At 44.9% G+C, this 25893-nt stretch overlaps 1 protein-coding gene across 36 annotated transcripts in view; it reads right to left on the bottom strand.

The window, feature by feature from the left end:
* AFDN (afadin, adherens junction formation factor) overlaps positions 1 to 25893 on the bottom strand; it is a 139849-nt gene that overhangs the window by 33144 nt on the left and 80812 nt on the right. For 20 of the 36 annotated variants that reach the window (XM_070256353.1, XM_070256380.1, XM_070256363.1 and 17 more), the window contains 10 exons: positions 22875 to 22936; positions 22563 to 22768; positions 20348 to 20368; positions 19463 to 19608; positions 19040 to 19134; positions 18288 to 18553; positions 16780 to 16923; positions 15010 to 15208; positions 11471 to 11574; positions 9130 to 9216 (listed from right to left, as the gene is read on the bottom strand). In XM_070256353.1, coding sequence (XP_070112454.1) covers positions 9130 to 9216; positions 11471 to 11574; positions 15010 to 15208; positions 16780 to 16923; positions 18288 to 18553; positions 19040 to 19134; positions 19463 to 19608; positions 20348 to 20368; positions 22563 to 22768; positions 22875 to 22936 — 1330 coding nt within the window. The remainder of the gene's footprint in view (positions 1 to 9129; positions 9217 to 11470; positions 11575 to 15009; positions 15209 to 16779; positions 16924 to 18287; positions 18554 to 19039; positions 19135 to 19462; positions 19609 to 20347; positions 20369 to 22562; positions 22769 to 22874; positions 22937 to 25893) is intronic. The other 16 variants (XM_070256370.1, XM_023632881.2, XM_023632877.2 and 13 more) reach the window with 1 other exon arrangement.

Genomic DNA, 25893 nt, shown 5'->3' on the forward strand with positions numbered 1-25893 from the left:
AACACAACATAGTAAATAAATATATAAAGGCTAAATAATTTTAAGAATTACTTGCCGAAAGGTACCTCAGCTGGTCTTTGAAAAGATGATACTGTATTTTCAGTCTGTCTGTTATTTGTAATGTCAAAAGAATAGGCATAACCATTCAGAATTACCCATTCCTCATTTAACAAATCAAATTCAAAACAGGTCCTTCTGGAAAGCAGCCACATATCCCAAAGCCATCAGGAATTCCGAATTTCACTCCACACAGTTTTGGAATTGAATTCGACTTCAATACGAGACGCGAGGCACCTGATGAGAGGAACGTGGCAGCACAGCGTCCAAGCTGCTCTTGTGGCCTTCGTGCCCTTCAACACAATTTCAGACTATTAGAGAATGATGACCAAGCACATACTAGCCAGGCAGTACAAAAGAAAGGCAAAAGCCTACATCCTCAGTCCTTAAAAAAAAACAAATGACAAAGATGGCTATATGCGTGGTCTTGGTATTTAATCTTACAATGCATCTTGAAACTGCTTTTCTTTCTTCTAAATTGAAGGAAGGGGGTTTGAGAAGAAGGGAGTGAGAGAGGGAGGTGGGACTAATGAGGAAAGGAGAGAAAGAAAGGGCAGGGGGAAAAGAGCGAGAAGCCAAACTGTCTAAATTTCATAGAAAAGGTACGAAAGAGAACGGCAGTCGGTGAACAGGAAAAGGTTCCCAAGTAGCAAGATAAAGGGCAGAGGTAAGCAGTCAGCAGCCGCACATTACACTCCCCAGAACTGAGAGAAAAACACGCACCTATCCCTTAGTGGCCTTATCTATCCGATAAGAAATGCCTACAAGAAAAACGCTGCTCCCAAATGTCTTGTTTTCTCTAGTTCTTCCAATGGACCTTTCGAGAAGACGTAAAGAACAGGTACTCTCACCTCAGGCAGAGACTCAGTGAGAAGGAAGCTCTGCTTCCAACATTCCAGTGGCAAACTGAGTGAGTGTGGGAGGCTGATGTGATTAACAGCACAAAAACATCATTAAAACACAATCCAAAAGAAAAAAAAGCAGCAGGAGAAGGAAGAAGGATCCTTCGGCCAGGGCAGCATAAGTCAGCCCTATTGTTCTCAGGGTGGAAATGCAGCCTGGGCTCTTTAGCTGGAGGTTTCCAAACAATAAGGGGGCCGGGATGACCTAAGAGCCCAGGAATATTTAAAACTCATCAGGCACAGCGAGGACAAGGCTCGGCCCTCTGGTTCCTTTCTCAGTGTCTGAAACTGCTTGATTTCTAGTCTCACAAGTAGTTCTGATTCATAAACTACTAAAATTCAGACTACAGTTTAAGTAACAGTGTAAAGCTCTGTTTGGCAGGAACTACCTTAATTTTGAAATAATCGGTTTTAAACTCCTTCTTGACCGCACCTACCCCCAGCAGCCGTGCAGGTACCAGGCCGCTGCTCCCCAGCAGGTACGGGGCTGCGGCAAGTCTAAGCGTGACTTCCACGAGTGAGGCTCCAGGTCCAGCTCTGCTCATTTGTTTACCCTCCGCATAAAACACGAGACGAGAGACACCGCAACACCCTTCCTTTCCCTCTCTCTGCAGTGAAGGAGAGGAGCCAGATGGGAGACTCCTAGGCTGGCCTCCGGGGGCCGCAAGAGGCCCGCAGAGCCCTGAGAACTGCATGCAGACTGCAGCGTGTGCACCGCACCAGGGCCAAGGGGCAGGGCGCCCTGAGACTCTCAAAGTGGTCTGCGGAGCACAGCAGGCGGACACCTCTGCAGGCGCCTGCGCTTCTGCGCACAGCTCAGGCAGGGTGCCCCGGGCGGGGTGAGCCTGGACCCCCCGGCCCCGGCTGAGCGACTGGGTGAGGCTGGGCTGCTCCACAGCCAATTCCCTTCACCCAGGGGACCCCACAGATACCATTATCTTCTATGTGTCCCACCATGGGAAATGACGGTTCTCCTTTAGAGAATTAACATTTAATGTTCCTATGACACTATTTTAATATTGTAACTGAATTCAATATTTCAGTCAATCCCAGAAATTAGCATTTAGGCCATTATTATAAAATAGGTAAAAAGTTACTCTTTTACATAATTTACTACTTTGCTTTTAGAGCAAGAATATATAACATTGTTTCCAAAGTCCTGAGCAGAAGCCAAGGGGGCCCGAGGTCGTGTCACACAACGCAATGGAAAGCTATTTCTGGCATTTCCATAGAAGAAACTCTGTAGTCACACTGGGTACTTTGGAATTGATTTAAAAAGGAACCAAGAATTTCCTGACTTCATTTCTTCGACTAGGGCCTTCCCACGTGGCTGCGCTAAGAACAACAAAGAACCTGAGAAGGAAGGTCTCAAAGTCTCCGAAGCACTGAAGCGCAGCTCACGGAAGGCCGGGCCCTCCGACCGCGACAGGTGGTGCAGCAACAAACACCGCTTTCCCCTCCTCTTCCAAAGGCACAGGAACGTTATTTTGTGTGTTAAGCTAACTCAGTAAGATTTAAAAACTCAAAATCAGTATACAGTCTAAAAGCACAAACTAAAACATCTTTAACACACTACTGAATTAACCATTCATTTTTAAATACAATAGTAAAGTATCCCAAGTACTTTTTAAATTGTCCTTACGTTCACTTCTAGAAGAAAAGGGCTTTAGAGAAAGCCTACAGTAAAATCCACCTAAGGTGGCCCGAAGAAAGTGACATCATGGGCATTCTTGCAGACGTCCTTGGCAAATTACACAGCAGTAGCACCATTATTGCAAGCAATTTTCACCATACTATAACCAGCAGGATTATATTTATGGGTTTTTTCCTTATATAAAAAGCATATCGGAGCCTTATATTTTTATGAACCTTAAGAACGTGCAGCATTAAAATACAGAGCAACAAACATCTGGGTGTGTAATTACAAGCTACGTTAAACGGCTGCTTCATGAGCAAGTTAATCACCGACACGTCTAAACAAGTGAGAATGGAAAGAGAAGCGCTGCTCAGAGCTCAGAGAGTCTGCACAGAACGTCCGTCCACAGCTGCGCCTGGAGGAACTCACCACCGCTCCCGCTCTTCCCACGACGGAGAACCACATTTTCATCTCTCCGCAAACTTCTCCAACTGCAAAAACAACTGTCTGCTTCTCTCGGTGTCAACAGCAACCAACACAGCTGGTCTTTCAAGACTCAGATCTCCCGACTCTGAGCTGGACGCGATGACACTGTATGGCATTTACCAACACGAACCAGAACCAACGCAACACTCAGACTCTTACGTAACCAGCCAGCTCTGATTTTCGTTCACTTTGTACTCTATTAAACTTAAAAAAAAAAAGCTAGAAAAAGAAAAAGGAGGGAGTTGTTTGTATTTTAAAATCTAAATTAAACAGGAAGCACTGTGTTGTCCCACAGATGAGTAAGAAGTAGCATACTAAACTTCCCCAAAAGCAACATTTTAAAAAGTACACTGCACACACACACTGTTCCAAATCATCTGGATTTCATAAAACTGAACCACAATGTGGAAGGGGCGTCAGGGAGCTTAACATCAAAACATCGTCCGGGCTCACAGCAGCTAAGCCACACACTAATTAGGAAAAAATAAAAAAGGACTGGGCAAACACAAAGGCCACAATGGCGTGCAGAAGAAAACCAACCACACAGACACAAGTGAGGTTACTGGGGTCAAGCTGCAGAGGCCTTCAGGTCCTTCTGTGGGAAAAACACAACACAGCAAGGAGACCACCAAGAGCAAGTGAGGGTCCTGCGAGGATCGAGGCCCAGGCTCGGCACATTCACACGGCTCCTCCCCCACCACACTTGAGGCCTCAGAGCTCCGAGTGCCATACTGAAGGCATGGAGACGGGGAGCAGACGCTCAGGGCTCCAAGGCCACCAAGTGACAGAGAGGCTCTGCCCACAGCTCAGGCACGTGACAACCGCAGGAACCGTGCTGTGCCCCCGCAAGAGGAAGGGGACGGCTCTCAACCGTGCCGAAGGCAGTGCCCCTGGACACTGACCTGCCTCGCACTTGAGATCCATCCTTGAAACCTCTAAAACAAATCTGCTCCATCATTATAATTTAGGCAGACCTATGCTACGTATCAACTGCACAGTGTTATTTTAGCAGTATGTATAAATTAAATGGCTTTTGTTTTCTGTTGCTCAATGTTCCTTTCCAACTACCAAAGGTATTACAAAGAAGTTGGAGAAAAATGGATTGCAGCAAGCAGTCAAGTACACAAGTGAACTGACAGATGTAAGTCTCATTCGGAGAACAGACATTAATATACTACTTTTCATTTCTGAAAATGGCACACTGTCCTGTCAATAGACCATTTTCTTTGAGTTATTTCCTTTATAGCCGACACCCAAATTTTCATCTTTGGCTCTAACCTCCTGAGTTCCACACTCACAGATCCAGCTACCTACTAGATAAGACATTCCCTTACCTAGCTTAACAGGCACCCTAAATCTCAAAGAGAACAATGTCCAAAACTGAACTCTTGATTCTGTCTCCACCGAGTCTGCCCTCTTCAGGAGCCCTCCCTTCGGTCAACAACACTTCCACAGGCCCAGCTGCTGAAGACAGAATCAGGATGCCTGCTGATCTCTCTCTCCACCCACTGTAGCCAACCCTTCAGCGATCCGAGAGCCGTCACTCAACAAACATGCATCACGCCTGCGAGGCACCAGAAACTGCTAACCCTTCAGCAGTGAACGGACAGGTGCTGCCCCCAAGGGTGTCTGTCTAGTGACGGTCACCTTATTCTACAACAAAACAGGCCTCCAGCTGGCTGACTTCCCTCCATCTGCACTGCCACTTTCCTGTGCTCGGCCTCTGTCACCTCCCACTGGGAGGACGAGTGACAGCTTGCTTCCTCGTCCCTCTGGCTGTACTTCTGCGCCCCTCTAACCCGTGCTCTGTAAAGCAGCCACAATAAACTTTCAAACTGTACCCTGATCACGTTATGCCTTTATTTGAACCCTTCAACGGCTACTTATTTCACCTCTAGGAAAATCCACGACTCCAGCAAGACCTCAGGGTTTCGGTACGCACGTTTTATCAGGACACAGCCACACTCCTTCACTGACGCCTGCCCTCTGGCTGCTTTCACGCTGCGACGGCACGACTGTGCAGCTGCAGCAGAGACCACACGGCCTGCAAAGCAGAACATATGTGCAATCTGGCCCCTTGCAGAAAAAGCCTGCCATCCTTGCCCTACATGGTCTGGTCTCCCCTCACTCTCAGATACCCCGCCAACGGCTTGCCCTCAGGTACTGCGCTCCAGCTGCACGGCTCCAGCCTTTGCGCACGTTCCCGCCTCCGAAACGCTCTACCGCCATCTTTTACCCAGGAGCATCCGCTCACCCTTCACGGCTCAGCTGAAAGGGCCTTTCCTCAGGAGGCCTTCACCGATCTCCACTCTACACTCAAGTTTAGACATTCAAGAAATATCCTTGAACAAACAATGAGCTCTGACGTCACTTGCTCATTTCTATTTTTTTTCCCTCGTCCCTCAAAGGCTCGAGCATATATACGGATGGAGGGGCTGTCTGGGATTATAGATATTCTCGGTGGAAGAAGAAAACGTCACGAGAGCCAAGAGCATACTAAATCTCACCAAATCTATTTTATAAGCTGATGAATAAAGATTTTGGGTTTTTTTGGTGAGGAAGATTAGCTCTGAGCTAACATGTGCTGCCAATCCTCCTCTTTTTGCTGAGGAAGACTGGCCCTGAGCTAACATCGTGCCCATCTTCCTCTACTTTATATGTGGGACGCCTACCACAGCATGGCATGCCAAATGGTGCCATGTCCACACCCATGATCCGAACTGGCGAACCCCAGGCCTCCGAAGCAGAACGTGTGCACTTAACCGCTGCACCACCAGGCTGGCCCCAACCCATCTTAACCTGGACTGAATCTGCAGTCTCCCTCCAAAGGCCTCTTCGACGATGACTCTTCTGTCGGTTCTAAGTTTACACATACTTTTCACTGTGGGAAATATTTGAAAACAGCAGAAACAAGAACAGAGTCACAATCACTGACATGCTGGAGAGGATGCCACCCGTGCTGGTTTTACAGAGGGAGGCGCAGTCTGCACCCCAGTGTGGAGCGCGCGCCCTCTGCAGCCCCTCTCCTCCTTCCCGGGCCGCTGCCTGAGAGCGGGGAGTCGGGCGGGAACCCGAGACGGTGCTCGCCCCTCGTGGGGTCTGTGCCTTCTGCAGAGCCCTTTCTGAGGGGACCTGCGGCCGGTCGCTGTCCGAGGGACACGGGAAGGGGGAAGGGAGGAGAGCGGTTTAACTCAGAAGCCACACATTGGCAGGTCTGGAACAGACGTACACGTCGGCAACGCTCCCCGATCCAGCTTCAGTTGGTAAGAAAGTTCTTGAGATTTACATCCGTCTAATTTCCTGTGCTGTTACTATTCGCCAGTCAGCCCCAATTCCATAATCCTATATCCCAACTACAAGTACTATTAACACCGCTATTTTCCAGTGTAGTCAACACATCTCCCTCTTAAATGTCTTAGTCTAGGAAACAAGAGATAAAGGCCTAGAGACTTAAAGGTTAAAAAGTGAAAATTACACCCTACTTTCACACAACAGGCACTCAGTACTCTCTTGTGGAATAAATTTTACTTCAACAATTAGCTACTACTTTCATATCAAGTTTACTCTAATATTAGTAAAAGTAACAAAAGACCTAGTCTTAATACGACTATATACCCTGACGCTGACCCTTGTGTGCTCCTAACTACGTGAGCTAATGGCAATCGTTAATCCTGCTGCCCTGACTGATCATCACAAATTACAAATACTTTGCAACAGCAAGGATTCCAGAGTCATTTATATTTTTATGACAAAATTACTTTCTACTGACTATACAGAGCACATGTTTTCTGATGCCTTCTCGTCTGAATGCAAATGCAAAGAGCACGCGCAGTAGATCAGAGGGAGCTTCAAGCCCCAGAGGAGAGAAGCATCGAGCAGAGGCTAGGGGTGGCAGAGGTGACTAAGTGCAGGGAACTACGAACAAGAAGCAAGGACAGGTGTGTGGCCAGCAGCCACGGAGGTGGGCAAGGCCAGGGAAGCAGCTCGACCAGCACTGGTCTGGTGAGGACTGAGAGTCCAGCTCCCTCCGGGCCTGGCCACAGACCACAGGCAATGCCACGGCTTTGCCTGGCAGGCCTCAGGGGAAGCTGCCCTCCCCACACCCGACCTGGGGCCCAGCGGGCACACTGTGCTCCAGAGGGAGCTGCAGTGAAGGACCGAGCCTGCCCGCCGGTCAGCCACGCGCATACCCACATTTGCACTCCCAGCCGAGGTACCTCTGTTCAGAGGCCTCCCCACCAGCCCTCGAGAAGGCACTGTCCCCACGCTGACACAGTCCTTTTCCCATCCTCCGCTGCCCGTCAGTGGCAAGGCGGAGGAGCCCTCTGCATAGGCTCCTTGGCAGTGAGAGGGCTCTCTGCTGCCCTGCTCATTATCTGGCCAGAGGCCCCAGGTCCGGCCCAGGGAATGGAGCCCTGGGATGGCGCCCTGTCCTTGTCTCTTGCCTGCACTGGCCTGAAAGTGAATAAGGGCTTGACTGCAGCCTTCGGTTTGGCTCCTGGTCCTCACTGCCCACTGACACCTTGCAGCCTTGCAAGGCCAGAGGCCTGAGGCCAGGCAGAGGCCGTGCCCGAGCGAGGCCTCACTGTCCTTTACACATCAGGACACACTGCCACGGACAGGATCACACACTTGCCTAAGTCAGACTTGAATCTACAGAAAACTGAAGTTTTATACTAAAAGAGATTATTGTTTTTAAGCTGGAAAAGATGGAGACGCTGATAAATGGCAGCCCTCACCAGCCCACAGATGAGTATTTCAAATCTTAAGCAAGATGAGCATTTGAAGATTTTATATATGACACAGCAGGAAATACAGGTTAAATTTTTCCTGTATATCTGAGTGTGGTGGGGTAATTTTTTATCCTCATAATTTTTTCCCCACAATGGGCATTTGCTTCAGTTGACAAGCAAAGAGGAAAACAGTTCAAGGCTAGTGCCTTCCCTTTCACATCTCCGCATGTTTGGGCTGTGGGTCCCCTAAATCCCAACAGTCTGAAAGTACTGTCCAAGAGCATGGCCCTCATCAGAGGGTCAGCAGGAACTCTGAGCTGTGAGCCGGGCACGGAGGCTCTGGACCCGCCTCTGGCCTGTCCTGGGTGACCCGACGTGAGTCGGTGCATCAGAACCAGACCACCACGCCCCAGACAATCCCTTCCATCCCTCTGCTGTGAAGGCTCGGCTCTCCCCGCTGATTCCTGTGCGGAATCCCACCTCTGGTCCCGGCTCCTCTAACTCAGCCTACACACCACACCATTCCCAGACACGGCTTCCTACAATGTCAGTTTCATCAGGCCCCTCTTTGTCGCAAACCCTTTCATTTCTCTGTGCTGCCTACAAGATAAAAGTGCAGACTCCTCAACCTGCCAATCAAGAGCTTTTAAAATTAATTAAGCCCCACTTTGCTTCCTCGACCCTCCCTAGCAGGGTGTGCCTCAAGCTCCCCACAGATGGCACACACAGACACTGTTCATTCTAGCCTTGCTTGCTGTCATCTCTTTGCTCAGAGTACTCATGGTCAAGGCTGGCCGAAACGGCACTTCCCTTCACGAGGGCCTCCACAAATGTGGTCCAGCGGTCAGGACCATCGGATCCATGGGCAGCGCAGGTTCAGAGCGCAACTTCTCAAGCTCCACGGCACCCCTGGAAGGGAGCGCCTGGAGACCGAACCAGCAGTCTGCGTGGTAACAGGGCACCCAGTGATCCTCACGTGCACGACGCCTGAGCGGGCATCCACGCCCGCCGTGACAAGGCGACAGACCTGTCTCCCGTTTCAACCGAAGCTAAGCCGTGTTCTCCGGCACCTTGCAAGGCTTTCCTGTCCGTGTGGCTGCTCCAGGTGGGACGACGCCTCCCACCACTCCATCCCCGGGATCACTCAGTCTCGCCCCATGTCCAGAGCAGGAGCTCAGCTAACGGAGTCTGCGCATATGGACTCTTTCACGGAACGCCATCCCCCTCCTGCCCCCCAGAGAAGCCACACTGAACAGGCGCTTCCCCAGAGGTGGAGGAGGAGGAGCGGACACCGCCCATCACGAATCTGCCCCACCTTTGCTGCGACGATGCTGAGGCCCATCCCATTCTGCTTCTTCAGCGTCACGGTGATTATTTCCGGTTCCTTCCTCAGAGGCTGAGCCTAAGGATGAAAACAAAGGTTCATCTCACAGCTGAAATGGAGGTGCTTCTGTGTGCTTAGACAACTCACCATTGATCTACTCAATCATATCCACTCCAGCAAACGGGGACAGGAAACAGGAGAGCGGGAGAGGAAATGGTACAACAAACTCCATTACTACAGATCCTCGTCACGTATTCATCTGGTAAAGCAAATACGAACGCTCTTGACTCGAGCGTCTTGAGACGAATCGAGTCATGAATGCTATTTAAATGTTATTTAAAGAACTTCACTTATAAACTTCCATTACTATCAAGGTTTAGAAAAACCTGATCATAGGACAAAATTAAATTTTTACTTTATTACCTTTAAGAATAAATTACTAGGTGTTTTTTAAAGAAAAAATTAAACTTATTTTACACTATCTATGGGGAGGATAGCAAAAAAGAGTTATAACAAAGATGATCTAACATTATTATCTCTTGGGAAAATGCAAATCATTTTATCTTAAATAGCAAACACAGAGAAGCCACAGGCTCCAGGCAGCTGTGTTCAAACTGCTCCGTTGTTAAGTGAAGCCCTCCGGGCTGGGGAACCAACCTGGGGTGACCGAGTTATGGCCCCGTAAGGCAGGTCAGTGCTTGAACAGATCCATCAAGGAATGAGCAAGTGAGCTGACCCACTGAGGTTACTTATGCATTACAGACGTCATACCTCATACAGACGAGTCGACACAATTAAAGAAGAAAATGCCAGCGCACACACACTAGAGGAGGATTTAGTCAATTAAATATGTACATATGAGGGCACACTGCCAAGAAGTGACCATTATACATAGGGCTTATTAATTTGGAACCGAAGTCTGTGAGAGAATATTTTAAGGGAAATAAATAAGATTAGGTGACCTTAGGATTTTTTTTAAATCAGGACCTAAAATCTCTTGAGGGATCTGTGAATAAACTAGAAAGATAAAGACTCAGAGAGTCTCAGACAGCACTTGTTTTTCTACAACATCTGGAATCAGAAATTATTACTTGGGATTTGCCAAATAGCAGCTAGTAGGGCAATAAAGAGCATCAGAGGCATCTTCAGTCCATCAGTAGTTACAGGCCATCATTGTTTGTAACAGCACAATCATCAACTCACTCAGTTTTTGGAGATGGATCTGATACGTGCTCAAACCTAAAGTGTGCTTACTAAGCCGTAATAAATGACTTCCCTTGAATTAATATACAAAACATACATCACATTCTTTATCTTACATTAAGTACTGCCTCCTCACATAACCTGTTTTCTTAGAAATTAGGCACGTCACAGGCACACTGTTCTGATCGACTACCAACTAATAATCTAGGACAGCACGAGAAGGTCTCGGAAGCTTCGGAGACTCATGGCTGTTTCTCACATACGGACTCTGAATCTTGGAGGAGGCCGAGGCGCGCTGGTCTATTTTCCTGCCCTCTGGGGACAGGTGGACGGACAGGCGACTAAACTGCCACAACCAATCAGGCATAAGACAGCACCCCTTCTCCACAGTAACCGTGACAAATGAGCTACAGCTGCTCACTCCTTTGGACCCTTAAGTGGCTTAAGAGATGAAAATGGTAATTACAGAAAAATATTTAAGGTAAATGAAACTGAACAAAATTCGAGGAGGAAAAACTTCATTTGTTTAAATATTTTCTGGACTGATCTATTAAACAAAGATATGCTGGCATATGTAGTAGAAGACAGCTTGGCTCTGGCGTCCCTTTCTACACCTTTCTTGTTTAAAACTCTATATGAAGCAAAGGGGAATTTCCCTTAAAACGCAGGAAGCTAGTGAATGTTGGGATTGACCACTCTTTCAAAAAGATAGGAAATGTTAGTAAATTGATTTGATATATATTTAAGACAAGGTGGAACCAAGTATAAAAAAAAATACTTTTTTAACAAAGAAATATTTTCTTATAAAATCTGTCAAGGCTACCATATTGCATATTTTTAAAAGATGTATTATCATTAAGGCTGGTATGACTGTGAATATAAATATTCCTTATTTTTAAAAAGTACCATCTGTTTACAGATTAAACTGTACAGACATGCCCTGAAAACAAAAACATATATATATAAATTGTGGGTTTAAGATTTTTTTAATAAAATTGGTATTTAAAGGTGATTTAAAATTTTCTTAACGCAACAATCTTCACTATAAGGAACGAATTTGCATCAAATTTTCAAATCATAGGGAATACATTTATTTTCCTAGTCCATCTATCATCCTCATGATACTTGCCAGTTCTGTGTTCTCACGCATGAGGTGACTTTCATAATCTGCACCTTCAAAATATATTGTCCAGGTACCTGGTGAACGTGCATGAGGAATTAACCTGCAAAATCCTGAGGAGAAAACAAGCAAACTGTAAGACTGAAAAGCACACTATGTCAGACACACAATCTTCACAAGGGAAGCAACATACAGCATCGACTGCTTAACAGCTACTGACAATATTTACTTTTCTTACTCTACACATTTGTACCCTCTGAAAATTGAATTTTCAGACATTTAAAATCACATATTTAATCCTGGTCCGATGGAATTTCAACACCAAGCAGAGAGTGAAATTGGTCTCCCCCTCTTCTTTGTTCCAAAGAACTTCCTTTCTTACGTCTATGAGGAATTACTGAATTGCACTGCAATCACCTCCTTGCAGCTCTCTCTACTCCACTCGACTACGCGCTCCTCCATAAGATTCAGGATATCTCGTTAACAAAGGCACAGGAAGGAGGGACCAGAGAAGGACACTACCGTGAATGCCTGCCTCGCTAGCAGACACTGAGTTCCGTGACATGATTTCACTTGTCTAGCAATTCCGGGTTACGATGGGCCCCTTCTCATGACTCTGTCCAAACTTTCTGAAAAGTCATACTCAGAAAGTTAAAGTTCTTAAAATTTCTTACAAACTAAGTTCTTACAAATAAATTTTAAAATCATTTTGTAATGTTTTAAAGAATATCTTTGATACTTTCATCAGGGGCAGATGACATCTTTACAAAACTAATTGAACTGTCAATTCAAAATATGTCATGCTTCATTTAGTCAGATCTTATTTTGTGCTTCTGGAAATTTTTTGCCAAAGCTGTATCACTTAGGCCTTGCACATTCTTGCCAAGTTTTCTCCAAAGTGGACTTCCTGTTACGAGCAGCAAAGAACCATGAAGGGCACACGACTGTGTGTCACTCTCTATACCAAGAGCTTCCGGGAGCACTCGGTAAGGTGAACCCTTGGTGACCCAGGCACTGGTCAGGGCCCAGCTGGCATCAGTGGCACTCTGATCCACGCTAGTATTCCACCAGTGAGGCTATTTTTGGCTATTATTTTAGGACATTTACAAGGTTGTTTGTGGTATAGGGAAAAGAAGATGTCACAAGTATATTTAGTTAAAATAAGGGTATAAGTTAACTTTACTTAGTTCTAGTCCTTTAAAAAAATCACTGTTTCGATCAGTTTCACTAAAATAGAACCTACAAATTACTCCTCTTTCCCATTTCAGGGAATCATAATTACCACGGTTCTGAAATTTCAACAATTGTAACTTATTTTCTCATCTTTTCAAACGTCAGGTTTCTGTGACAAGTCTGCCACACTGGAAGTAGACACTTTGCTTCCCTAGCTTAAGGAATGCAGCTCAGATCAGGTAGGAGTCCATGCTGGTTTTATAGCCTTCTCCCACAGAAATGCATTATATGAAAAAAACAAAAGGAATATAAATTGAGAGCACACAGTAGTTCTTTATCTGGCTTACAAAGAACTGGACGTGAGGAATTAAAAACAGTGATGTCATAGAAGAAGACACCCAACCCTTTGTAAGTCTTGAAGGCACCTCTGTACTAGGCTGCACTATCCTCTAACACATACGAAATAAGGTGGCGGTGCCAAGACCGCGATGAAACATCCCTGACACCCTAAAAGCAATCCTTCAAGGGAGCCTGAGGGGAGGCACAGGGAAAGCTTCACCATCAAGTCGAGACCTCAGCACTCGCAATTGGGCAAGTAGCTACTCCACGGCACGTTACACAACTGGCAGCTGTGCACACGCCAGATTGACATATCTGGAAAACGCTAGATGGTGAGTCTGCCCACACGCCATTCACAGATGTTAGCGAAGAGCAGCAGTGGGCGAGCACAGGCCCGGTGCTGGGGCTGAGGAGCAGCTGAGCCCGTGCTCCGGGACTCACATGCACTCCAAATGCTGTCCTCGGCCTCAGGAGGGACCCGGGACTCCATCGGGGGAGGCGGCTTAGGCGCTGGGGAGAGGATGCGGTTTCCAGGTGGAGGGATGCCTGACGGGAACTGAAGGAAATAACCGAAGGCGCGTCCGCCAAACAGGAGGAATGGGTAGGAAGGGAAGAGCATGGATATGCAATGACGCACACGGCGTGTGGACTGGAGGCAGGCAGCAAGGCTGGAGGGAGACGACGCACGCTCAAGGGCACGGAGGACCGTACTCCTGCAGGCGATGGCCGAAGGGAAGAGGGGAGAGCCAGGCAAGAGGCGCTGGGCGTGCTTCGAGGTGTGGGATGCAGAGCGCAGCGCGGGCCGGGGGCGAGGCGGGGCCCCTCTGGCAGGCCCCCTGCTCGGGGACGCCACTGCCTGCCTGAAGCTTTCTCAGAGTGCGCTGCAGCCCCGTCCCCTTCCTCTCCCCAGAACTGACGGCGACACGGGAGCCAGGGCCCAGGGCTGTCCCTGCCCCACCGGCCCTGAGCCGCCACCAGGGTTCCCTCGAGGGCCACAGCCCAGCCTGCCTCTGCTGCTGAGCGGAGCGCCATCTACCCTGCGGGGCGGTTCAGGCGCCTGCTGTCCTGCAAACACATTCACTACAAGCAGTGGTTCTGTAACGTGAACTTTTTAAACCAGCAACACCTCTGAAGACATAAAAGCCTATTTATTGTGGTGCGTAAAACACTCATGGAAATTAAAAAGCACACTCACTCAATTTATATACCTATGGACATAAAACCTTACTTTTCTATTATTATTCTTATTTGTTTAAACTAACTCCTAAATTGTGGGTCTAGATTTCCACTCACCTGAGCTCCACACTGCAAAACAGCAGCAGACCGGGACTGAAAGTTGGTCTAATTTAAAAGCTCAGGCTTCAGGATTAAGTGTGGCATTTGCATCAACATGAAAATGTAAAAAGGCGCATAATAAAACCAGGACAGGGCTTCCACTTGTGTGAAAAAGGCTGGCGTCTGGGTCCCCAGCACACGCGGTGCCAGCCCAGCGCTGGCGGCAGCGCTCAGACTCGCCCTGTGCCGCAGGTCCCAGTGCTCCACGAGCAGCGCGCTCAGCCCCCACCGCACAGCCACCGCAGATGAGAAACCCCGGGGGACAGACTTGGCCTCAGAACTCAGGCCACTGGTTCCAACGCTCATGCTGCTCTGAACGATTCTCCCTGCTGGGACGACACATGGTCACAAGGCCGTGCTGATCGACAGAGCGACCAAGCTCACACAACAGCAGGAGGCAGGGAGGAGCAATGAAAGGTCCTTCCCACCAGCCCAGGCGGAAAGGGGATCACGGAACCAAGTGAGCGGAGCGCGTGCTCACAGGGGGGCAGCGGACACCCACAAGAACTCTGTGTCTGCACACTTCTGACCCGCGTCACCATGAAATGCTGACTTCCAAGTCACTGGAACAGAGACTTCTCCAGAAGCACAGAGGGTGCATTGGACTCGCGGGGACTGCCATAGGAGAACCCATCATTAGGCAAACGCTCGCTCCAACCCGGGTCACGGGTCAGACTTAAGGCAGCGAAAGTGAGATTTACCTCTCTGGCACAGAGGGTCTAAAAACTCTTGTAAACCGTTTGGCATGTTTCTGACGACATCGCAAGAATAGCCATCTTCTGGCAGAAGGAAAGGCAGCTGCAGGTCAGGATCCTCTTCCAGCTGCACCTGCCTGCCATCACTGCGCGCCAGCTCGTCAGCCGTGTTCTCAGCCACAGCCACTACGCTTCCTATCAGATCCTGCTTACAGAACAAACGCGGAATTAGAAAGAGATCCCAAGGGACTGGCGCAGTTGACCAATAATTACTCAAAACAAGGTTCAATCATTTGCAGCGTGGTTATATGCATACACGCAGACCTACGGAGGGAGAACAAATTTATCCATATATTCAAAATCAGTTTGTAAAGCAACAAACTACTAGCAAAGCACACACTTTTAATATATGAACCAAGATACTACGTTGTTTATTTCAAATAATTTGTAGCTTTAAATAGAAACTGTTCAATCACAAGAAAATGGTTTCTTTCTCTTTTTAAAAGTAATCATTTTTTCCTTGCACAATTCTTTAATACCCACTGGTTAATTATCCTCTTTTTGTAAAAATGTTTAATGACACAGGAAAAAGCTTATATAATGTTAAATCTAAAAAATCAGAATGAATATATCTATTCCCAGCTTATACAGAGGCTGTTCCTGAATTATGGGTTTATGGGTAATTTCTGTTTTATAACTTTTTATTAATATATAATATACACACAGGAAAGTTCACAAATCCCAGCTGTACAGTTCACTAAGGTGAACACCAGCTTAACATACCACCCAGCTCACGGACAGAACACGACCCCCGAGGCCGCCCCTCCCGACCTCCTTCCCTGAAGTCCCGCCACCCTGGCATTGAGCACCAGCCTCCGGCGTGTTCTCCACAATCATACAGACAGAAGCACATGGTGGATACCCGCGTCTTTCCTTGTGCAAGTGCTGTCCTACCAGCACCAAGCCGCAGTGCAGGCACAGCGTCCTCACTGCAGTGCGGTGCCCTTTACACAACCATGGTAAGATCCACTCACGCCCCGCACTGTTGGGGGACCTCTGGTGATTTCCAGCTTTTGGCTATTTTGTATATTTCTTTTGTAGGCATAAACTCAATCCAGGAGGTCAACCATTCACCTAATTACCTTATCTCTCCATCTAATTCTCAGGACACCTGCATCAAGCTCTGATTTGCTGGCAGCAGGTGTTAGCAGCATCTCTCACTTGATCAACTGCCTGCTGTAGCATACGCTGGACTGGGTTTCTCACCCCTGTCCTCTCGTGAGAAGCAGGAAGGCCAACATTCCAGACTGTCTGGATGAGAACCTGGAGTTTCCCAGCCTCTGCACAGGCCGGGGGGGCGGCTGTGCGGTGGCGGGGGGAGGGGGGGGGCACCTGCTGCTGCTGTTGACAGGCAACACGGGGACGTGACTCGGCACTCAGCACCCGTGATGCGAGGACTCCCACGACTGTGGCAGCAACTTTCGGGCCTCTGGGTCGCAGGTCACAGCGCTGTGCCCAGGAGCTTAAGAGTCCAGGGCAACTTCCGAACTTCCTCCCTCCCACCCTTCCAATGATTTCCAGAAGCTAATTCCCTGAATTAAATCCCTTTCTACTTAAAATGCTTGTGTAGTTTCTACTTCCTGTACTGAACCCTAACTCATACATCAGCAGCAAAAACGATCTTGTAAGATGATTAAGTAAGTGAGCCTATTTACTAAAGAAATAAGGTAACTTGCAAACGTGTCCACACTGTGGAGTGCGGGGCGGCTCACTCACCGCTGGGATGAAGGGCTCGTCGGGCGCACAGTGATAATTCTGCAACAAGGCTTGAAGCTGCAGGGAATTTAACTTAAAGCAAGTGCTGTTTATGTTGGGGATGTCCTCAGGTGCATACTTATCCATCGTGAGCAAAGTGGTTGCCTATTAAAAGAACAGATGCCATGAAATGTCGTAATTTAAAAGCATTTCACGAATAGTCCCCTTTATGTAACGTCTGTAAAACTGTACTAACTTGCTAACATGATTTTAAAATGCAGGATGTTAAGTTCCATTAACATCAACCGTACACATTAAACGAAGTGAAAGCATTGTCTAGTAAAGGTTCTTAGATGGCCTCTTAACTTCACTAAAATATATATGTATAATGAGATTTATTTACATTCATAAAGCATTTAAAAAATTCTCTTAGAAACTTCAGACATTTACATAACCATTCAGATTACCGATTAATGGGGTCTGAATAAAGTTTCATTGTAATGACCTTTTTTAACTAGCTGACTCAAAGTGCGAGAGTAGTGGCCTCTTTCTATACTAAAGAGATTAAGAAATTAAGAAAAAATAAAAAACTATACACTGTAATAATAATACAAATACCACCCAGGTTTTGAATGTCTCAGAAATTCCCTCAGAGCTGACTAAGGCATTAGGACACAGCCGTGCTGCACTCCTTCATTCCTCTCTTCCTCTCTTCCTGTCTGGTTTGCTGACTTTCTGGGGCGGATGCTGACTCCTCCTCCATCTTTCGCGTATCGCTAAAGGTTTCTGCTGTGTGGTTACCTGGCTTTGTGTTCTTGAGAGCTAATTACCACCCATTTTTAAACTGGAATTTATCTTTCAGTATGAAGCTTTACGAAACATACCTTACTGATCTCAATAAAAAGGACCCTTTAAGGATATTTATTCTACTGGTTACCACCTGCTATGGGCTGAAATGTGTCCCCTCAAAGCTCATATGTTGCAGCCCTAACCCCATGTGCCTCAGAAAGTGGCCTTATTTGGAGATAGAAGGGTCTTAACAGAAGTGATCAAGTTACAATGAGGTCAGTAGGTCTCACGTGACTGGTGTTCTTATAAAAAGTGGGCATCTGGACACAGACGGGCACACGGGGAGAATGTCCTTTGAAGAGGACGGCTGAGATCGGGGTGACGCATCTGCACACCCAGGAACACCAAAGGCGCCAGCCTACCAGCAGCTGGCGGAGAGGCCGGGACAGATTCTCCCGCAGCTGGAAGGAGCAGACCCCGCCCACACCCGATCTTGGACTTCTGGCCTCCAGGCTGAGACAGCAAATTTCTGCTGTTTAAAACAAGCCACCAAGCTTGTTGCAGTCTGTAACAGTTACCCGGGCAAACTACCACACCGCTGTTTCATCGTCTGTACACATGGAAAACCCCAATAGGGCGTGCGGAGGGCTCGCTGAGTCCCAGTCCTCACCCACGACAGAATCACAGCCCTTCACAACGAGGTGCCTGAGCCATGGGGCAGCGAGATGCAGCACGCCCACCTGCACTATCCTGCTGAGGTGACAGTCGGCAGCCAACTCCAGGCCCTGCTTCTCTGCCCATGCCTCAACGTGCCCCAGCTGCTGGCGGATGATCGCCCCCCAGTAGTGGGAGCACAGTCCCGACTCGGGGTCCGTCACCAGTCTGTTGAACAGCCACATGTTGATGAAGTGGAAGAGTTGAGAGAAGAGCTGGATGGTCAGCGCGGCGTTCACTCTGCAGCGTCGCAGCAGAGACATGGCGCCCGTGAGCGTGTGCAGGACATCGTCTGTGCAGAAAAGCAGGACGGAGACAGGGCCCCGAACGTCATTCACCGAGAGTCTTCCAAATGAGCAGTAAATTTACATAATGGTAGCAATGGCACCTATCGGTACTGGTAACAATACTTGTATCGTAACAACAAGACCTGTATGGTAATAATACCTATTTAGTCACCTCTAAAATACCAATCTCATTCAAAGAGGAAAGGCGACGTGGTCTCCAACTAGACAGATACTAACTAACTATACTTATTTAAGTTCACCCTAAGAGACTTTCTGAAAAAGTATGACCAGAATGACACACCAAAATGATTTACTATTCTCTAATAAAACACGGTAGCAAAATTTATTATTTGAAAGGATGCGAAATCCAATAGGACATCTCATCTATTTAAAAAATATCTCCCTCTTACATCTATTCTATATTAAATGAGGTTATATAGGAGAGGGAAGCAGGGGCGGAGGAACGGAAGGAAAGAAAAGAACATCCTCACCTATTTTCGGTCTTTGCAGACTGTTCTCTTCCGGGTCATCCAGAAAGGCTGGCATATAATTATTCAGTTCTGATTGAAGACAGTGAACCAGATATCTGAAAATATGGAAAGAATTTTATTAATCTCAGCATGACAACATTGCTGTTGTCAGGCAGGATCCCACATGTGAAACAATGTGGACTGTTTAGAAACATTTTCCATTGAAAAAACAGAACAGCTTTACTCTCAGGATTCTTGAAACATAGCTCACTAAATTCAATTTATTAAGTCAACAAATTTTGCACATAGTTATTTATGCTTCTTGATATTCATCTTCAATCAGGGTAAATAAAAACCTTTAAAATTAGTCTTGAAAATTCAACAAGAAAACTTATGATTTAAATCTTTATAGAATAGTGTCATCTCCAAAAACGTGTTCCTTACTTAAACGCCATTTGAACCAAGTGTGCTAAAACATCTTGGGCATCCAATGTGATTCGACTGAGATCTCGGTCCTGCTTGATGAAGTTGAGAAGCTCAGATGCGTTTGCCATCCAGAAAGCAAGAGCCCCTGCAATGTTCTTCTGTTTCTGCAGACAGAACACATGTCCATAAGCAACCACAGGACAAACCAAAGCAGCAGAAATAAAAAGGAATGCTCTTTAAAAGCTGCTGAAGATAGACCAGTACCTTCCCATTCTCACCAAGGTATTTACCACAGATACCAGATAGGTGCAGAGGAATTTGGTGAAACACAGCCATGGGCGATGAACACCCCCCACCGCAGCTTCCTTTGAGGATTCACGTACAGACACATGGGTCTAATTAGCCACAACTCATGGAACCAGTGGAGAAATGGAGATATCAGATACCACCAGGCCAAATTGGGAACTGTGCATTATCTGGTAATCTGTGAAGTGTACACACACGTATCCATGTTACCCACAGCCACCCTGACACTCAGAGTCACTGGGTGGACACCAAGCAACTCGGTATCAAGTACTGATCCATCACATCCTCTCCCGACCACATGTGCAGGCCAGGCAGCCTCAGATGAGACCCAAAGAATAGGAACCAAGGGTAAACAATAAGGAGAAGAAACAGAACTTGTCATTTCATATCCACACTGAAGTGCATTAAGCAGAAATTATGAAATGCTGATAAAGGTTGCACAGTCAAAAAAGGATTTTAGTACTGCATGTTTCAGTTGCTGAATGAGTGTTATGAACTGTTCAGTCCAGCTGTAGTATCGTATTTTGACATGGAAGCAGCATGAGAAACTCAGCTAAGCCAACATAGCTAGGATCAGCTCCCAGCAGTATGTCCTACCTGATCAACCTGGTCTACTTCCTGGAGAAAAACAGACGAGGGGAAATCAAGCAGAACGAGAGAAAGAAACTTGTAAACAATCATGATAGTTTAAAAAAATCAAAACACTAATATGAAGGTACGACATGAAGGTACGACATTTAGTTATGTTATTCCCAAATTACACATTCATTTATGGCACTGAAGCAGCTGTGGAAGCGGCATAAACAATTAGTTCTCTGTTCTTAACACTGGCACAATAACTAAGAGAACTCCCGGAGTTTATAAAGAAGATGTTACAGTCAACACATGAACATACCGATCTCTTTAAAAGATTTAGAAAGGAGGGACTTCTCACTGTCTTTTAATTACACTTTGTGTTTCACTACTTAAAGGTACACCACGATGAGCTATTCCCCTAGGTTCATTAATAAGAATGAAAGAGACAGGAAAGACCAACAGAAACAGTAAAAATAAAACTTGAGAATTTAAAAATGTATAAAAAAACTTATACTAAAAAGGAGTGAATTGCTTTTGAAAGTAGGTTTTTACAAATTAAAGAATTTAAATGATTCATTACCATCGCTGTTTTCTAAAACTTTAAGATCCCTCCAATCACATACTAAACCTAACTCTGAAGTTTAAAAGACTGGTTTTGATAATGGCAATTTCACTAACTAGTTCAAATTCAATACGGAAAAGTCTATCAAAAGTAGTTTGACGACAGGAGTTTCACAATTTGAAACAGGCTTTAGAAACCCAAACAGGACGGAAGACAGACAATGGCTCTGAATGACAACTGAAAAGGAAATCCACATTTGATTATAAAATAATGAGAGGAACAAAATGGTATCCAAATAAAATGGCTTTCCTTTTTATCTACTTCCTCACTTGGGTAAGAGAATAAAAACCCCATCAAATTTATATGCTAACCACTCAAACATAAAAGAAACATTCCTTGAAAAATTCTGGCCTTTTAAAACAATTCTGAGGGAATTAAAAGATTAGTTTGCCTCAATTTATCCTGACAGGAGAAACCCACCGAACCATCCAGTCACGTTACTTCACGTCGCACAATAGAGCTACAGCTGAATAACAGCACTGATGATGATTTAGGAAAAACTTCTAAAAATCTGTAAATTTAATTTTAAGGACTTGAAAGATTAAATCTTCAAATTATCTGTAAGTTGTGAAAACTCTTAGGCCAATTTTATCAACTATAGATAGAAAGTAATTAAAGGAAATAAATCATTCTGCCAAGAGAACACCCTTACTTCTGGAAATTTTCAAAACAGGTTTATGAAAGAGCTGGAACCTGAGTTTCATCGTCATGTCCATTATACCCGTATAAGGGCTATTAAAAAACCCAGACGATTAGTACCAACATCATAGTAGGCTAATTATAAAAAAGCAAATGCCAGGGGGCCGGTCCCATGGCTGAGTGGTTAAATATGCACGCTCCTCTTCAGAGGCCTGGGGTTCAAGGGTTCGGATCCTGGGCTCGGACCTATGCACCACTCACTGAGCCATGCTGTGGTGGGAGCCCACATAGAAGAGCTAGAATGACCTACAAGTAGGATATACAGCTATGCACTGGGGCTTTGGGGAGGGAAAAAAAACAGCAAGAAAAAAAAGGGAGGAAGATTGGCAACAGATGTTAGCTCAGGGCCAAACTTCCTCACAAAAAAGAGCCAAGGCCTTCTTATAACCAGTAGAAAATTCTACGGTGGTTGCCAGGGAATGGAGGAAAGGGTGCTGGGGAGAAGATGCTTAACCGGTAAGAAGTGTTACTCTGGGGTGATGGGAAAGTTCTGGAACCAGACAGAGGTGGTGGCTGCAAAACACTGTGAATGTACCAAAAGCTACTGACTCATTCACTTAAAAATGGCTAATTTCATGTTAAGTGACTTCCACCTGAATAAATTATTTTTTAAAAAGTTGTAAGAAAACCCACAACAACTCCTTTCTCACAACTACTGCAATTTTAAGGGTCTTTTTCATGACCATTATGTTACCACATACAGTTCTTCCCTTACTGTAAAGTTTGTAGGAAAGAAATAGAAAAAAGTTTCTAATTCCTTTCAGCTTTTAAAGCTATACAATCAATATTATTTATCTACCTTTATTCTCAAAATAAAGTCAAACACATCACCAAATCCGGCAAGTTACAGAGACTGCCTTGGTCTAGAAGTTCCGGCCGCGAGGACTGCAGCGGCGGCGCGGCGGCTGTGCTCACCTGGATCACCCCTTCCATCATGCTCACCATCTTGTTGACGATCGCAATCACCTTGTGCGTCCGCTCCGTGGGACTGACGTCGGGCCTGTACTGGCTCGACAATACATACCGACAGGCCATGTATAACACGTACGTAGGGGACAGCTTAAAGTGGACTGTAGAGCTATTCGTGTAATTGATAATGGCAGATAAAAATGAATCTTCAGCTGCGAAGAGTTCAAAAAAGGAGAAAAAAGAAAAACCCATGAAAATCAGATGGAGAAAAACGGAACGAGAAATAATTCACTAACAACGGACTCTGAAATTACTCACCACTCTCCCTGAATTCAATGCTTGCAGGCAATATGAGCTCAGGCCCAGGAAGATCCTGAGTTCTGAAAGAAGAACGTTGCCATCTCTTAAACTCAGGTCACACAGCTAATAACATCATCGACAACCTGTGCAGATGTCTGCAATGATTTTTTAACTCCCCATATAGTTTTTCAAGTAACACACAGCCCAAGGCAGTGCCTCGTTTTCCTACATAACCTATTCAAATATCCGACGAGCGCGCTGGGAGCGATCACATCCCAGCTCCTCACAGAGGTCAGTTCCTTGAAGTATCTGCTTCCGTCCTGAGAACAGATCTGAAAACAGTCTCCATTATTAACGAAGACTCTGTGCGGAGGACGGAGACCGGGCTGCTGTGCACCTGCTGTGGTGCTGGCTCAAGTGCCTGCTGGGGACACGCGGAAAACCTAAACCACGCTGAGCTTGAAACTGAGCTCTCATACATGAAAGAGGAAAACTTCCTAAGAGCCAGACATGGTCTTCTCTCCTGAGAAAGATAAGACGACCCCGGAAGGTCCCCTTCAGCCATTCAGTATCAGCATTTTTCACAGTGACACACGCCTTAAAAAAACATATCCTACTCACTCACATTTCTTCTTAAAGTCACATAAATCCCAGGGATTTTTCATCATTTAGCCTGACACTACAAAAATAAGGAACTGTCAAAAAATATAAACAAAGAGAAACTATACTTTGGAACCTTTCTGAGAACTAGCACTGTATTAATGTGACGTCCTTCCAGGCACTCCAGATCAAATTAACCCAAAGGTCAGCAACATTTCTATTCCTATAAAAGAGTTCTTCCAACAGTGGGTCACCCTGCCCCCACTGGTCGGATGGAAGGTGGGCAGTGTTACGGGAAGTCTTCTCCCAGTTATAAATATAGACACATGTAGGTACACGTCCCCCAGGGCACCATGAAAAGCATGACTGTGTTACGCACTGGAGTCAAAAACATTTGAAAGCCATTAGTAAGAAGAGACTTTCTAAAACGTGCCAGACAAATAACTACAAATCCAGTTTAGATCTCATCTTAATAGATTCATACTTTTCTAGATGGATAGTGTTCAGTTTTACTCTCATTTAGACATTCGATCAGAATTTCAAGCAATTTAACTATTACTCTAATTCAGTTCGCTACTAGTCATATTTTATGTATAACATTTGTGTTACCCAGCCCCGCCCCCAAAATTACAAATACCCAAAGGATTAGTTTAGCAGTTCAATATCTTTATCATTTTAGTTCAACTTTAACAGAGATAATTCTCCAAAAATCTGTCCTTGAAAAGATAAGAAAATTAAAACTGACAGCAAAGCAAAGGAACCTGTGTTCTGTCTTTCTGCAAACATAACTGAAAATTAAACAGTGGGGATCATAATGACTTTACACTGGAATGAAAGAGCTATTGAGATAACTATTGGCTCAAACCAAACTGAGGTCAATATTTATTCAAATAAATCTTCATATATGGTGAAATGGAAAGTCAACATAGTTATCAAAATATTTGAATTTATTCTTGATTCAAAATGACAGTCATTTTCTGCAGCAACATTTAAGTCTATCAATCTTAGACAAATGGCTAATAACCTACCAGAATTAAACATTTGGAATCATTGGTATATCCACTCATTAAATAAGTTAGTTCAAATAATAAAAAACTTTTTCAAAAAAAACCCTATGATGATTACAGATTTATACATTATATACTAGCTAACTAAAATAACTCCTTTCCAACAAACAAATGTTCTCTTCCGTTCATTCTCATCTTCTCCATGCATCAAAAGGTAAGGAGAAAATACGATGTGAGTTAACTCAAACTATTATAATCATTAAAAGTAAAACCAAAAATCTTCTTTTCATCAAATTATATGCTTCAAAATTTATTTTCCAGTCTATGATTAAATAATTTGGACTTAACAATTTAGCTATAAAAGATGCTCTTATAAAAATAGATAAATTCTCGAATATTTTACATCTCTCTTACACCACCACATTTACAGACATCTAAAATTGCAGATAAGCAGTTATTTTCAATTTAATATTCATAAAATGAACCTGGATAAACTTTATCAATTGTTAATATTTCATTAATTTAACAAATCTAGTAAAAGTGAGGAATTTAAATTCTTATTGAAAAAAATTTTAAAATGGCAGTGATAATTTAAAAGTCATTCCCATCATTCAAAAGGATTTTTCCTTGACTAAAATTAGTGTTTCAAACATGCTTATTAAAGTGACTCAGATTTTTATGAATATAGTCATGCATCACTTAATGATGGGGACACATTCTGAGAAATGCGTCATTAGGCTGTTTCTTCACTGTGTGAACATCATAGAATGTATTTACACAAACCTAGATGGCATAGCCTACTACACACCTAGGCTAAATGCTACTTATGGGACCGCCGTCACATATGCAGTCCACCGTTGACTGAAACATCGTTACGCAGCACACGACCATACACCAGTTAAGTACTGCTTACACCAATACTGTATATGTGAAAAACACAAGGGCTAAAAATGGGAAAAATCATGTTTCTATCACTGTCTTAATATCAACAAAATAACATATTTATAGGTCAAATAAAACCTTTAATAAAGTCTTTGCAAAGCAAAATAATCTGACCTTGCAAGAAATTAATTAAAATATATGCTCACAGAATAAAATAATTTCTGACATACAATGAACTATCATCTGGCTATTTCGACACTATATTAACATAGCTTACTTATTAATTTTGCATATCCTAAAGCATTATCCTAATATCTTTCCCCTCCCCCATCTCTTGATTCATTCATTCAATCAAATATTTATGGACGAAGAACTATGATTCATACCTCTCAATCACCTTATAAATAAACAGAGGCATTCCTTACAATACTAATTTGCCGTTCTGAACATCTTATTCTACATTACACCACCAAAAACAAGTATGGGCACAGAAAGTAGACTATTCTTGCATGTTAAAAAAACTCACATAGTCAACGAAAATCTTGAGT

The sequence above is a fragment of the Equus caballus genome, chromosome 31 (assembly GCF_041296265.1).
Source record: "Equus caballus isolate H_3958 breed thoroughbred chromosome 31, TB-T2T, whole genome shotgun sequence".
NCBI classification, from domain to species: Eukaryota; Metazoa; Chordata; class Mammalia; order Perissodactyla; family Equidae; genus Equus; species Equus caballus.